Source organism: Microcebus murinus, chromosome 14 (genome assembly GCF_040939455.1).
Source record: "Microcebus murinus isolate Inina chromosome 14, M.murinus_Inina_mat1.0, whole genome shotgun sequence".
Taxonomy (NCBI): Eukaryota; Metazoa; Chordata; class Mammalia; order Primates; family Cheirogaleidae; genus Microcebus; species Microcebus murinus.
In genome coordinates, this window is record NC_134117.1 from 655640 (window position 1) to 670479 (window position 14840).

A 14840-nucleotide genomic window follows, 5' to 3' on the forward strand; every position below is an offset into this window, starting at 1 on the left:
CTGGGGGGCTCCTGTCCGAGAGGACCTGGGTCTCGGTCCTGGGGGGCTCCTGTCCGAGAGGACCTGGGTCTCGGTCCTGGGGGGCTCCTGTCCGAGAGGACCTGGGTCTCGGTCCTGGGGGGCTCCTGTCCGAGAGGACCTGGGTCTCGGTCCTGGGGGGCTCCTGTCCGAGAGGACCTGGGTCTCGGTCCTGGGGGGCTCCTGTCCGTGAGGACCTGGGTGTGCAGACTACAGGTGTGAGCCACTGTGCCCAGCCCTAAGTTTCCTTTTTCATATCTGACTGAACAAACTTTACAAAGTTCCAGAGTGTTCAGATAGAGAGAATGAAAGAGAAAGACAGACAGAGAGAGGAAGAGAGGGAGGGAGGAAGAAAGGAAGAGAGGAAGAAGAGAGGGACAGAAGGAGAGGGGAAGAGAGGGAGAGGGAGAGAGAACACTACTCCCGGGCCTTCCCTCGCTCTACGGGGTCTGGCCCGCTGCCCACTCACAGGGACGGCCACCGACCAGGCCCGCCAGCTCTCCTCCAGAGAAAGCCACCGCGTGACACGCCAGGTGCCTGCAATGACCTGGAGACACGACTTCGTCGGCATGTCTAGCATCCTGCACAACTACCATTAAAAACCTAAACTTTATCACGTTTTCCTTGCCCGGCTCTTTCTGATGTAAGAGCCTGAGCCAATTAATAACAGGAGCCGCCGCTAAAGGTCGCGCGGAAGATGAAGGGGCTGTCACGGGCCGAGGCAATCACCTGAGTGCCCAGCTTGCTGCCCTCACGGAGCTCACTTTTAATTTCAATATAGTGCCATTTGGAGCAGGGGGAAAAAAGAGTTGTTTTAAAATTAATTACCTTGTCAGTGGCTATTATGATTAAAAAGTGGGCCTGCATCAATATCATGTGCCTAATTCAGAAAGAGAATTACAAGAAGAGCCATAAAATCAATTTTTTAGGCCTTGAAAATGGTGTCTGTGTTTTGACAGGTGGCTTCCTCACATGACAGAGCTGGGAGAGGGCTGCTCGGCCAGAGTGCCGGGGCCCCGCAGACTAGCATGAAGACTTGGGGACAGGGGCACAGATGCAGAAATGACATTTCCAGCTGCGGCGCTTCCCTACCATGGCAGTGGGACCACGGGGCGGGGCTGCCTGCCTCGGAACCCGGGAGGGTCTCGGCAGGCAGACAGGGCGGGACTCGGGAGGTCGGCTGAGCCGTCCCACCGGGCCGCAGAAACGGCGCACCTGCCTGGGACCACTTTCCTCCCGTACTGCAAGCAGCTGACGTGGTCTGGCCAGCGAACAGGCTTCCCGTGATTCTAACACGCAGAAAAGCTGATTTTTTTTCTCTTTCCTTTTTTCTTTTTTAGCCATTGAAAGCTAAGCTAAAATCTTCAGCACTGCACTTTCATTTATTTTTTGATTTCAAAATATTAAGGGGGTACAAACGGTTTTGTCACATAGATACCTTTACAATGCTTAAGTCGGGATTTACAGCGTGCCCGTCACCAGATAGTGTTTGCTGTGCCCAACAGGTAGGTAGGTTTTTACCCCTCACCCCTCCTTCTTGGATCCAACGTCCTTTACGTCTCTGTGCCCATGTGCACCCATCCTTCAGCGCCCAATTATTAGTGAGAACCACAGTGTTTATTTTTCCATTCCTGAGACACTTCCCTTAGGACAACGGTCTCCAGTTCCACCCAAGTTGCAGCAAAAGACATTATTTCTTTCCTTTTCATGGCTGAGTAGTGCTCCGTGGTATACATACATCACATTTCTTTATCCACTCATGAAGTGATGGGCACTTAGGTTGATTCCACATCTTTGTGACTGTGAATTGTGCTGCAATAAACATTTAAGTACAGATTTTTTTAAATAAAATAACTTCTTTTCCTTTGTGTAGACACCAAGTAATAGGATTGCTGGATCGAATGCTAGGTCTACATTTACTTCTTTGAGGACTCTCCACGCTGTTTTCCACAGAGGTTGTACTAACGTGCAATCCCACCAACAGCATGTAAGTGTTCCTTTCTCTCTGCATCGATGCCAGCGCCTACTGTTTTTTGACTTTTTAATAATGGCCTTTCTGACTGGGGCAAGGTGATATCCCACTGTGGTTTTAATTTGCATTTCCACAAAGATTAGTGGTGTTGAGCATATTTTCATGTTTGTTGGCTGTTTTGTCTATTTTCTCTCAAAAAACTTCTGTTCATGTCTTTTGCCCACTTTTTAATGGGATTGTGTTTTTCTTGCTGATTTGAGTTCTTTGTAGGTTCTAGCTATTAACCCTTTATTGGAAGTATAGCTTGCAAATATTTTCTTCTCCCATTCTGTAGGACGTCTACTTGCTCTGCTGATTATTTCCTTTGCTGCACAGAAAGCCTTTTAATTTAATCAAGTCTCATTTATTTAGTTCTGTTGTTGCTGCCTTCGGGGTCTTAGTCATAAATTCTTTGCTGAGGCCAATGTCTAAAAGTTTTTCCTATGTCTCCTTCCAGAATTTTTATGGTTTCATGACTTACATTTGAGTTTTTAATTCATCTTGAATTAGTTTTTGTATATGGCGAGAGGTAGGGTCCTGTTTCTGCATGTGGCTGTCCCATTTTCCCAGCACCATTTATTGAACAGAGCTTCCTTTTCTCAGTGTGCTGTTGTTTGCCAAAGATCAGTTGGTTGTAGGTAGATGATTTTATTTCAGGTTCTCTATTCTGTTCCATTGGTCTATGTGTCTCCTTTTATACCAGCACCATGCTGTTTTGGTTACTATAGCCTTGCAGTGTAGTTTGAAGTCTGGTAATATGATGCACTTCCCAATTTGTTCTTTCTCCTTAGGATTGCTTTGGCTATTTGGGTTCTTGTTCAGTACCAAATGAAGTGTAGAATTATTTTTTCTAGATCTGTGAAACATGACATTGGTATTTTGATGGGGATTGAATCTGTAAATCACTTTGGGTAGTATGAATATTTTAACAATGTTTATTCTACCAATTCATGAGCATGATATGTTTTTCTACTTGTTTGTGTCATCTGCGATATTTTTCCTCAGTGTTTCATAGTTCTCTTTGTAGAGATCTTCCACATCCTTGGCTAAATATAATCCTAGGTATTTTACTTTCTTTGTAGCTATTATAAATGGTACTGAGTCTTTGATTTGACTCTCAGCTTGATTATCAGTGTATAAAAAATGCTACTGATTTGTGCACATTGACTTTGTAACCTGAGACTTTGCCGAGTTTATTTATCAATTCAAGAGTCTTTTGGTGGAGTCTTTGGGATTTTCTAGACACAAGATCATATTGTCAGTGAAAAGTGATAATTTGAGCTCCTCTTTCCCAATTTGGATGCCCTTTTCTTATGTCTCTTGCCTGATTGCTCTGGCTAGGACTTCCAGCCCTATGTTGAATAGAAGTGGTGACAGTGAACATCCTTGCCTTGGTCCAGTTCTCAGGGGGAATGCTTTCAGCTCTTCCCCATTCAGTATGATGTTGTTTGTGGGTCTGTGACATACAGCTTTTATTATTTTGAGGTATGTTCCCTTTATGCCTAGTTTATTAAGGGATTTTTATCATGAAAGGTGATGGATTTTGTTGAATGCTTTTTTTGCATCTACTGAGGTGATCCTATGGTTTTTGTTTTTGCTTCTGCTTATGTGGTGAGTCATGTTTACTGATGTGTGTATGCTGAACCACTGTTCTTTTAAAGGCATCGTTTGTGCATGATTGGGAATTGACTAAAGTCAGGTTCTCAGCTATGGTAGAGATTACGTGCTTTGGGCAAACAATTCTAAATAGCAAAAAATCAACAATATAAACTTACTAAAACTACCCAGAATATTTTAGAGTTATTTAATCATTTAAAAGTTTTTCTTAAAATATTATATCTAATTGAATCATTCACTGTAGATGTATTTAGGCCATTTTAAATAAGCTTGCCCCCAACTCCCAAATAAATACACTAACTGGTTGATTTTCACCTTCCTGGAAACTGACAGACTATTTTTCATGACTTCACTTTTCATCCAACCCCCTGTGTGCTGCCCTCCTGAAGCCTGAGCCCCAGGGCGGAGCCCCTGACCCCACAGACCCCATGGTGAGATGGCTTGTCTAAGACACAGTGAGGCAACCACTAAGGAAAGACGGTCACCTACAAAGGCAAAAAGGCAGAATTTGCCGAAGGCACTGGGGTTAGCATCAGGTTTCGACAGACACCTGGAACACCTTGCAGCAGCTCAGCTGGATGCCGGGCAACGTCCGAGCAATGTCCACGCTCAAGGGTCTCCTTGACCAGCCTGCCGATCCCAGGCTAGTGCCCTGAAACTTCCGAGTTCTCCACCTGTGCCTCCCAGCAAGCTGCCCTCAAGAGCCTGTGGGCACGAGGGTGGGGCCCTCGCCCCGGAGACTGGTGTCCTCGTAAAGCAGGAAAAGAACCCCAGAGCACACTGTCCCCCTCTCCACTAGGCAAGAGGGAAGGGCCATCGTGTGCAGCCCGGGAAGGAGCACTCACCAGACCCCAGTCAGGCCGGCACCCTGACCTCAGACTCACACCATGCAGAACCGCGAGAAACGAGCATCGGCTGTTGTGCCACCAGCCACAGCACCTTGTCAAGGCAGTCTGAGCTGACTGAGCCTGAGCTCACCTGGCCTCAGCAGCCAGCCAGCAAGCCCGCCCTTCTCAACACCTGCCAGCCCTCAGAACTGAGAAATGTTGGCAGACGGAGTAGGTCTGGAGAGCCCACTGCAGACACCCCACTGGAGGGCACCCTGGGCCTTCCTCTGGCAGTTACTACTTCCGTGTTTTCTAAACATAACACCACAGTTTTAAGTGTGCTTTTTCCACATGCTGGGAACCACCTCTCAGAGTCCCCTCAAGCACCACCATAAACCACAGAAACCACGGTGCAGCACAGAGGCATCTCGACCTCTGGCGGCGGCTTCATTCCTCAGGGGTGTGGCAGAAAAAATAACAGCCGCGCTCAGGGGCGGCTCCCAGACACCAGTGGACACACGAACCGATGACCACCCTCGTTGGTTTTGGGGAAACACAAACTGCCCCCCATTCCCCAGACTGGCCAGGTGCAGATGAGGCTCGGTGGCTAGAGCCGCCCCCACTGTCCAGCAGAGACGTGCTCCTGCCCGTGAGCGAGGAACCGAGAACCAACCAAGGCGTCTCCGGGCAGCGGGGGCACACGGCGGCGAGTGCCACAGTGGAGAGCTGCGGGGACAGTGGAGCCAGCGGCTGCACCAGCGCCACGGAGCAGAAACTCGGGCTGGAGACGGCCGTGTACAGCTGGGCGCCGCCACAGACAGCCAAAGCATGTTGCTGATGGACGCTCATGTATGTAAAAAGATAAATTACACGCACATGCATAACACATAATAAAAGTATAGAAATGAACACGCTCTGGAGTAAGGCGACAGAAAGGTGCAAAGCAGTGACAGGCCCTCAGCTGGGGACGGCATGCGGGGCGAGGAAGGTTCGGATGGAGGGCGCACGGGCGCCCTTGCAGCCACGTTTCATTTCTCATCAAAGGGAAAAACTGGCAGAATGTGAAGGTGACAGCTGAGTGGAAGTGGCGACTGCACCACACAGCCTCCTACAGCGTTCTGGACGCTCGAAGCAGTTTTCAACAAAATAAATATTATTAATACGAATTCCGACAATCATCTGAGATGTAAGGCACGGTGAACTCATTCTGCTGGGGCTGCAGCCGGACGCGACACACCCTAATTGGGAGTGCTGCCGTGGACACCTTGGCGCCGGCCTGGAGTGGCAGAAGTGGCAGCGGGGCGCCGGCCTGTGCCACCCCCGAGTGTCAGGCGTGCCTCGGGGCCTCCACAAGGGACCCGGGTGGGCTCCAGACACACAAGCGACCACACCGCCCTGAGGCTCCCAGGTGGAAAGGGTGCCTGGCTGCGGCGTGCACACAACTGGCAAAGGCACCTGCAACCTGTCCTCCGAACACACAGCCGTGAAAAAAGCGTAGACACAGCCCCGTGGCCAGAAGTGTTCCGGAATGACCCAGATCCTTAGCACCGAGTTTGCCTTTGCCTGGAGACGCAGAGGCTTTTCTTTTGCTGGCCGAGCAGGGAGGCAGGTTCTGGGAACGGCCTAAAGAGAAACATTTAGCTCGGAGAGTCTTTGAGCCGCCTGACAGCTGACTGATGACCGTCCATAAAGCCACAAAGCGGGGACGGGGGCGTCGGCGCCACATCGCCTCTCCCTGGGAAACTAATTGCTCCCGATTGTTCGGGGCAACATTATTTTTCTGGCAATCATTTCCTTTGAATGCCCAAAATGAGCATGAAACAACTCTTTTGACTGGACATAAAAGTTAAATGTCCCAATGTTGATCAAATTAACTTCAGCACTGTGACAATGGACTGTATTTGTGAGAAAATAATGGGGGGACAAAGGGGCGCTTTATGCCGAGATTTCACAGTTGTAATGTAAAAATGTTTCCGTTGAACTAGGCCAGGCCACGTTTCAAAGGGAGACAGAAGAGCCCTGTCACTTAGGGAAAAAAATCTCATTTCACGGGCAGAAAGCTCGGGAAGATTTCAGACGGTTCAGGGCTGGCGCCCAGGAAGCCGGTGCAGATCCCGGCCTAATCCCTCCGGATGCCCTGAGGGCTGACCTGCGTGTCTGGGAGAGGGACCCGGTCTGCCCCGCAACGTGTGCCAGGTGCTAAGTGCCTGCCAGGCCCGCACGGAGGGCGGGTGGAGGTGTGAGTGCCGCCTCGCCCAACCTGGGAGGGTCCGCCTCCGGCCAGGGCCGTCCGGGGACCCTGGCCCCGACACAGGTGCTCCGACACCTCGCCCAGACCCTCCAAGACCTGCCTGGGTCTGAGACTCCCCTGGGCCTGGCGCTCTGCGCTAATCAGGGCTGTGTCTTTTTAAAGTTTCTGTAACAAAACCCATAACCGCACAGACAAGGCGGAGACGGTGTGAGGACGAGCGGTGCACGCTCCCTGGCTCCCGCTGCGGCAGGTGGGCGCTCGCGAGCTGCTGAAGAGTGAAACTCAGAGAGCTTGTCCCTGAGTTCTCTTTAAATTACCATGTTATCCTGGGGTACTTTTAAAGAATCGCAAAGACAGTCCCGGCACCTCGGATGGAGCACAGGGTGTCCCTCCTGGGGACGGGACTCCAGCCAACCTGCCCTCCCCCCGCTGTGCTGCCACAGGCTCCTGCAGCTCCAATGGGAACTTAAACGGGGGGAGACTGCACCCGGGAAACGCGGGTCCCCTCGGGAGCCTCCTTGCCGTCTCCGGTGTCTCAGGCAGTGCGGACAGCGCTCACGGCCGTCCCCACGCTGAATGCAGCACTGTTGGTGGCAGCGTCCATTCAAAGGGCCGGGCGGCATTGTCCTCCCCAATCGGCGCGGCAGAATGCAGTCTGCTGGTGGCTGCCAAAGGTTAGCAGCCCGATGAAAGGGCCGTCACTCACCGCGCCTGCACAGCTCGCCTTTGTGCCGGCGGCCGCCCCGCACCGCGGAGGTCCGGATCTGCGGCTGGCTGAGCGCGCCACGGAAGCCATTCATGGGAACGCAGAGACGCAGGGAAGTGGCCCCAAACCCAGAGGCCGCTTTCTTGGGGGCCGTGGAGGCACGGCAGTTTGGGGCAGTGACACATTTTAATGGCATACCACACAACCTGACCAAGTCTCCAAGACGGACTGACCTCACCCCCCTCGCTCCACAGGGTTCCCCGAGGAAACTGGTGCCTCAAAGGAGAGGACACGCGGGCAGGAGGAGCCATCCTGACGGGCCTATGCCAGGGCCTGCTCCCTGGGCAGCCGATGCCCTGTCCTGGGAGGGCGCCCAGGCGGGTCCCACGGCCACAGGCTGTCATCAGGCACCATCAGTGACAGGCCCTGGGCTCGGCCTGCCCTGCTGGGGAGGCCCCTGAGGAGGGCGCAGCCATGCGTAGAGTGTAGGGGGGGCAGAGCAGGTCCACGCTCCTGTCTCCTCTGCAAGGGCCTGGCAGGGCGGTGGCACCAGGACTCCTCACGGCCAGGCAAGGACAGGCCCAGACGGCAGGGCCTCGGGCTCACTTTGCTCCTCCTAGGACGGGGCGGCTTGGCCACCAAGGTGAACCAACGACCACAGGCCTGGCTCATGGCAGCGCAGGGGTGGGAACTCCCTCCCAGCTTCCTGAGCAGGGCCCTGTGAGGAAGGAGGAACACGGGGAGCAGGCGGGAGCCCACGTGGGCCACGGCCAGGCTGTGCTCGCCACAGACACGGGCGGAGGGAGCAGGGCTCAGAGCAGAGAGGCCCCGCCGGCACCAGCTCTGTCTCGCAGTGGCACCAGCAGGGAGGAGAACTCAGCCCTGCATCTGCTCCTCAGGACACGCGGTGCTGAGCTACAGCACACATGCACGCGCACACATGCACACGCTCACACGTGCTCGGGCTCAATGCACACGCAATGTTCTCGGAGACAAGCCCACGTCCAGATGCTCAGGCAGGACCCTGACTCAGGGACCCCTCGGGACAGTCCATCAGCCTCTGGTCTTGTGGGGACAGGAACGTGCCCCCCACAGTCCCCAGGGCTCACCTCTCACGGGACTCTCCCCACCCCCACCCTCGAGAATGTGGCGGTGCGGGACACACGCGGCCCGTACAAACAGGGCCCGCTGACAGCCACCCCCCACGGGGACGTTCTTCCTCCCGTCCCCTCAGAGAGCCCAGGGAGGGTGGTGCCTACAGAGCAGAGGTCAGGGTGGGGCCGGAAGGCGGGGGTGGCGGCTGAAGGAGCAGAGCTGCACGAGGTCCCTGTGCGCAGGGGCGGGGCTGGGGGTGGGGGATAGGGCGGCAGCCCCAGCACCTACCTGTCCAGCACGTAGCCCAGGGCCTTGTGTCGGATGCCCGAGTACACCGAAGGGCTCGTCTCCCAGGCGACCAAGTTGGACGCATCGTGGAAGAGATGGATGTTCACCAGGTCGAAGGCACTGCACCAAGGAGAGAAGGACGCGTCGCCAGGGCCTCCAGTCCCGAGGAGCCCCAGGAGGGCATGGCCAGCCTCAGCCTCCTCAGGGTGGAGCTGCCTGAACCCAGGCGCTTGTCCACCCACCGTCCTCCGTGAGGCCAGAGGGCCCAAGACCCGCAGAGCAGCCATAGCGCATCTGCGCCAGTGCGGCCACTCGGCCAGGTGAAAACCAGCCGTTCTTCTTAAAGATCAGGACTTACGACTGTGGACACTGTCCTCAGCTGTGGACTAGACTACAAGGAAGAGGGAGCGTCCCCCCACCTCAGTACCCCAGTGCCCAGTGCACCTGTGTCCTGCAGGGACCTGTGACATGGGACAGGGGTGTGAGGACAGGGGCCGTGTCTCCTTTCACTCCCCAAAATCAGCCCCCAAGCTCAGCCCCGAGGACGATCCCAGGCCCCAGGGTACCTGCCACTGGCCTCCAGGCATGAGCGCTCGGCGAGGCCACCCAGCAGGGACGTGTCCCTCCCGGGGAGGTCAGTGCAGCATGTGGCACTGTCCTGACACCGTTCCCAAGGCCCCCTCCGCCCCGGCACCTCCTCCGCTGGGTATGCTGCGTCCCCTCGCCACCTCCCTCAGCAGGAGTCACGGAGTGCAGGCAGCCCTCCCCCTCAAGCCCCGAGGGTGACCCGCTAACCCCGCCTGGCCACCCATGCCCTGCATGGCCCCACAGAGCCAGGGTTGGTGGCTGTGACCAAGGGTAGCTGGGTGTGGGTCACAGGATGGCAACTCCATCTCCAGAGCCTTGTCCCCCTCGCTCTCTGGGGCCCTTGATCCCTGGGAACGTCCTGTCCTGAGTGACGTGTGACGAGGCCTCCACCACAGTGCGAGGGTGAGCTTGGAAGCGGGTCCCCCGGCTCCAGGGAGGCCAGAGCCTGCTGAGCCACCCCTGACCCTGCGCTGTGGAAGCCATGGCCTGCTCAGTGCCTGTTTCTGAAGAGCTGCCAAGTTTGGGGTGACCGTCTCAGGGCAGCAGACACCTCGCGCAGCGCAGCTGTGGACAACAGAACGGTACACACACGGGAACACACGTCTCTGACCTGCCTCACAGGACAGGCAGGCGCTGAGCATGCAGCAGGAAGCCCAGCGGAGACAGCCCAGCCAGGCACGGCTGCTGTCCGTGCTCAGACTCCGACGCACTGCCGCCAGGCTGAGCTACGCTATGTGACTGTGCGGTCCCTGCAGGGGTCTCTGGACGGCTGACGGATGGGAACAACACCGTGATGGGAACAACACCGTGGCGTCCGGCCCCACCATGAGCAGAAATGGCAGAGCGAGGGGTGGGTGCAGGCAGCCGAGTCCCTGTGCAAAGTCGGCAGGGCCTTCGAGAGACCCGTGCAGGACGCCAGGTGTGCAAAGCACACGGACAAAGGACCCAAAGCGGACAGGCATGGGCAACGTACCAGTCAGCGAGGCACCACCGCGTCCGGATGAAGCCTTTCCTCGACCACTTGCACTGAAAAACAAACAGGTGCGGGATGAGGAGCGAGGATCGGGACTCCACACACCCAGGAGGCAAACGGGGGCTTTCTCAAACAGGAATAACAGTATTGATCTTTCAGTACTTGAGGCTCTCTGCCAAAAAGAACTGAAACGCTCACGTATGATGCACAAAACGCTTACACGGCTGCTCACGCTTCCAAGACAAATGGCGGCCGCTCTCCTGGAAGCCCCTCTCCCCACCTGAGAGCAGCCGCAGGGAAGCCGCGGGGCCTGCAGGTGCGCAGCGAGCGTCCGGACGGAGCGGACACCCTGGCGGCCCCCACAGCAGCGAGGAGCCCCACGCTGGCGAGCCCACCCCACCAGTAGTGAGCCTGGGGCCTTGGCGACACGTGGGCCCCGACACAGAGCCGTGCCATGGTGTGAACGTGTCCCCAAGCCATGTGCCGAAGCTTAACCGCACCGTTGGAGTAAGGGGAGGGGCCTTTGCGAGGGGACAAGGCCAGGCAGCCAGGGCCCTCCCTGGTGAGGGGACCAGGGCCTCGCGCCAGGGGCCTCCCCAGCGCTGGGCCCTCAGCCTCCCGCCGCGCGAGGACAGGACACACTGCTCCGCCCCTCCGGGGACGGGGACACAGCCATGGGCGCCCCCTGAGAAGGGCAGAGCCGGGTCCTCGGCAGACACGAAGCTCCGGCACCTTGACCCTGGACTTCCCAGACCCAGAACCGTGAGAAGTAAGTTTCCATTGCCTATAAACGACCCGGCCTAAAGCGCTCTGTTACAGCAGCACCGGGGGTTGGCTGGAACAGAAAAAGGACTCGGACTTAGAAAGCCGAGGTCCCCCCTGCTTGTTTCCTCCAGAACCTGAGAGTGGGCCGCGCCATGCTACGCTGCCCTCGCCGGCTCCTGGGCGAGGGAGAAACAGCTTCGACAGGGCCGGAGGCGGGGAGGGCGCGGGGCCGGGACCCGGCAGCAGCCCTGTCCACGGCTGCGGGTTGCGGGGACCAGGGGGCCGCAGCCCTCTCCCCACTTCCTGCGCAGGGAGGTAGGCGCAAAGCACGGAGGCCGTGGCCGGCACTGCCCGACACCAAGCATGCGATGCTGGTGACTGAACGGCTGCAGCTTAAACTCTCCTTCTTCCTGATTTCAACTTAAACAGCCACACAGAACAGGCAGCGGCACAGCCCGAGCACCTTTGGCACGGGGCCTGCCCCGCGCCCCTGAAGTCCCCTGGGGGCAGTGGGGGGAGGGGCCTGCCCACCCCTGAAGTCCCCTGGGGGCAGTGAGGGGAGGGCCTGCCCAAGCCCCTGAAGTCCCCTGGGGGCAATGGGAGGAGGGGGCCTGCCCCCGCGCCCCTGAAGTCCCCTGGGGGCAGTGAGGGGAGGGCCTGCCCAAGCCCCTGAAGTCCCCTGGGGACAGTGGGGGGAGGGCCTGCCCCGCGCCCCTGAAGTCCCCTGGGGGCAGTGGGGGGAGGGCCTGCCCCGCGGCCCTGAAGTCCCCTGGGGGCAGTGGGGGGAGGGGCCTGCCCCAGTCCCTGAAGTCCCCTGGGGGCAGTGGGAGGAGGGGCTTGCCCCAACCCCTGAAGTCCCCTGGGGGCAGTGGGGGGAGGGGCTTGCCCCAACCCCTGAAGTCCCCTGGGGGCAGTGGGGGGAGGGGCCTGCCCCAGCCCCTGAAGTCCCCTGGGGGCAGTGGGAGGAGGGGCTTGCCCCAACCCCTGAAGTCCCCTGGGGGCAGTGGGAGGAGGGGCTTGCCCCAACCCCTGAAGTCCCCTGGGGGCAGTGGGGGGAGGGGCTTGCCCCAACCCCTGAAGTCCCCTGGGGGCAGTGGGGGGAGGGGCTTGCCCCAACCCCTGAAGTCCCCTGGGGGCAGTGGGGGGAGGGGCCTGCCCCAGCCCCTGAAGTCCCCTGGGGGCAGTGGGAGGAGGGGCTTGCCCCAACCCCTGAAGTCCCCTGGGGGCAGTGGGGGGAGGGGCCTGCCCTGCGCCCCTGAAGTCCCCTGGGGACAGTGGGGGGAGGGCCTGCCCCGCGCCCCTGAAGTCCCCTGGGGGCAGTGGGGGGAGGGCCTGCCCCGCGGCCCTGAAGTCCCCTGGGGGCAGTGGGGGGAGGGGCCTGCCCCAGTCCCTGAAGTCCCCTGGGGGCAGTGGGAGGAGGGGCTTGCCCCAACCCCTGAAGTCCCCTGGGGGCAGTGGGGGGAGGGGCTTGCCCCAACCCCTGAAGTCCCCTGGGGGCAGTGGGGGGAGGGGCCTGCCCCAGCCCCTGAAGTCCCCTGGGGGCAGTGGGAGGAGGGGCTTGCCCCAACCCCTGAAGTCCCCTGGGGGCAGTGGGAGGAGGGGCTTGCCCCAACCCCTGAAGTCCCCTGGGGGCAGTGGGGGGAGGGGCTTGCCCCAACCCCTGAAGTCCCCTGGGGGCAGTGGGGGGAGGGGCTTGCCCCAACCCCTGAAGTCCCCTGGGGGCAGTGGGGGGAGGGGCCTGCCCACCCCTGAAGTCCCCTGGGGGCAGTGGGGGGAGGGGCTTGCCCCAACCCCTGAAGTCCCCTGGGGGCAGTGGGGGGAGGGGCCTGCCCCAGCCCCTGAAGTCCCCTGGGGGCAGTGGGAGGAGGGCTTGCCCCAACCCCTGAAGTCCCCTGGGGGCAGTGGGAGGAGGGCCTGCCAGAGCCCCTGAAGTCCCCTGGGGGCAGTGGGGGGAGGGGCTTGCCCCAACCCCTGAAGTCCCCTGGGGGCAGTGGGGGGAGGGGCTTGCCCCAGCCCCTGAAGTCCCCTGGGGGCAGTGGGAGGAGGGGCCTGCCCCAGCCCCTGAAGTCCCCTGGGGGCAGTGGGAGGAGGGCTTGCCAGAGCCCCTGAAGTCCCCTGGGGGCAGTGGGGGGAGGGCTTGCCAGAGCCCCTGAAGTCCCCTGGGTACAGTGGGAGGAGGGACCTGCCCCTGGCCTCATAGATGCCTTGCGGCACAGCCCTCGCGACTCTGCAGGGAACGGCCTGGCCGCGAAGCCACCCCAGGCCGGCAGAGGATGGCAGAGGAGGGACAGCGGGAGGACAGCCTGGGGGCCCAGGGCAAAATTCGAGGAGGAGACGTGCTCCCGGCATGAAGGAAGGGTCGGGGACGCGGCCCAGGCAACTCAGTGCTGTCACCTCACGTCTCTGTTTAACACAAACAGATCAGGGCTTAGACAGCAGCTCTCTGGCACCTGCTGGCCACGCCCCTGCTTGCCAGCCCTGCAAGGAGAGAACAGCCATCCCAACACAGGACTCCGGTTTCTCCCGCCCCACTCCATCCTCCACTGGCTCCCAACGCCAACTCCGCCCAACACGTGCCCCGCAAGGCCCCCACGGCCCCCACCTTTGAAACTCACGGACCTCCTCCCCCTCATGCCCCTCTCTCGGCCACCAGGCCCTGCCCAAGCCTCTGCAGGCCTCTGCCTCCTGCCCCCAACTCCCTCCCCGGCCAGCTGGGGATCCTGGCCCAGGGGCTCCTCTCCCTGCCCCTTCCGCTGGTCCCGCCCATACCCAACCCAGGCAGCCACCTGGGCGGCCACGTCTTCCCACACTTGCAGCTGCCCCGGATGACCACTGGCAGGAAGAGCTAACTGCCAACTCTGTGTAGATTTTTTTCTCTGGCAATTTTAAAGTTTTTCTCTCTGTCATCAACATCCTGAAGCTTCACTACAGTCTAGGCCCGGGTTTGTCTTGTTCACCCTGCTCTGATCCAAACCCCTCAGTCTGAGGAGCGGTGATGCTGATAAAATCTCCCCTTACCCTTCCCAACATTGCTCCCATTGTCCCGCTCGGAATTTCTATTGGGTGAACATTTGAGCCTTTCAATTACTCTTTACTATAAAAATAAAAACCATCAAAATAACCAACCAAACAAGAATGTTCATCTCTCTTGGCTCCTCGTATAGTCCGAAGATCCCTGAGCCAAATTAACCTCTTTTCTCTAAAATCACCAACAAGGATAACTGCCTTAAGGGCATTCCTTGATGGAAGCACAAAACGGACCACGACACCCTGCGTGGGAACGTGGCGGTGGGTCGGTTCCTGGAAACACCTGCTGCCACCCGCTCCACGGGGCCCAGTCCTCACTGTCCTGCGGGATCCAGCACGTCCACGTGCTGAAGGCGTGAACAGACGGTCCGCAGCCCTGCGGGCTGGCGTGTCCGCAGTGAAGATAACCCTGGACACGGCTTATCCTGCTTCCAGGAGGGACACGGAGACTCCCCGCAACCAGCCCAGTCCTGACAGGTGCAGCTGAGACCCGCCAAACACACTCAGCTCTGGCCCGGAATTAACATGACTGTCTACAGGTTTTCTCCCATTAAAAATGGAAGGCATCTCCGGATTTTTGTGCCAAAAATTATTGTTCCCCTCAGTTTTCCATTATTTGTGCTAATTAAGATGTATGTGGATGTTAGTAAGTATATCTTGAATACATGTGCATA

The 14840-nt window shown here is 58.3% G+C and overlaps 1 protein-coding gene across 3 annotated transcripts in view; it reads right to left on the reverse strand.

The window, feature by feature from the left end:
- INPP5A (inositol polyphosphate-5-phosphatase A) overlaps positions 1-14840 on the reverse strand; it is a 180996-nt gene that overhangs the window by 41346 nt on the left and 124810 nt on the right. For all 3 annotated transcript variants that reach the window (XM_020280789.2, XM_020280788.2, XM_076009685.1), the window contains 2 exons: positions 10375-10427; positions 8814-8933 (listed from right to left, as the gene is read on the reverse strand). In XM_020280789.2, the coding sequence (XP_020136378.2) occupies positions 8814-8933; positions 10375-10427 (173 nt within the window). The remainder of the gene's footprint in view (positions 1-8813; positions 8934-10374; positions 10428-14840) is intronic.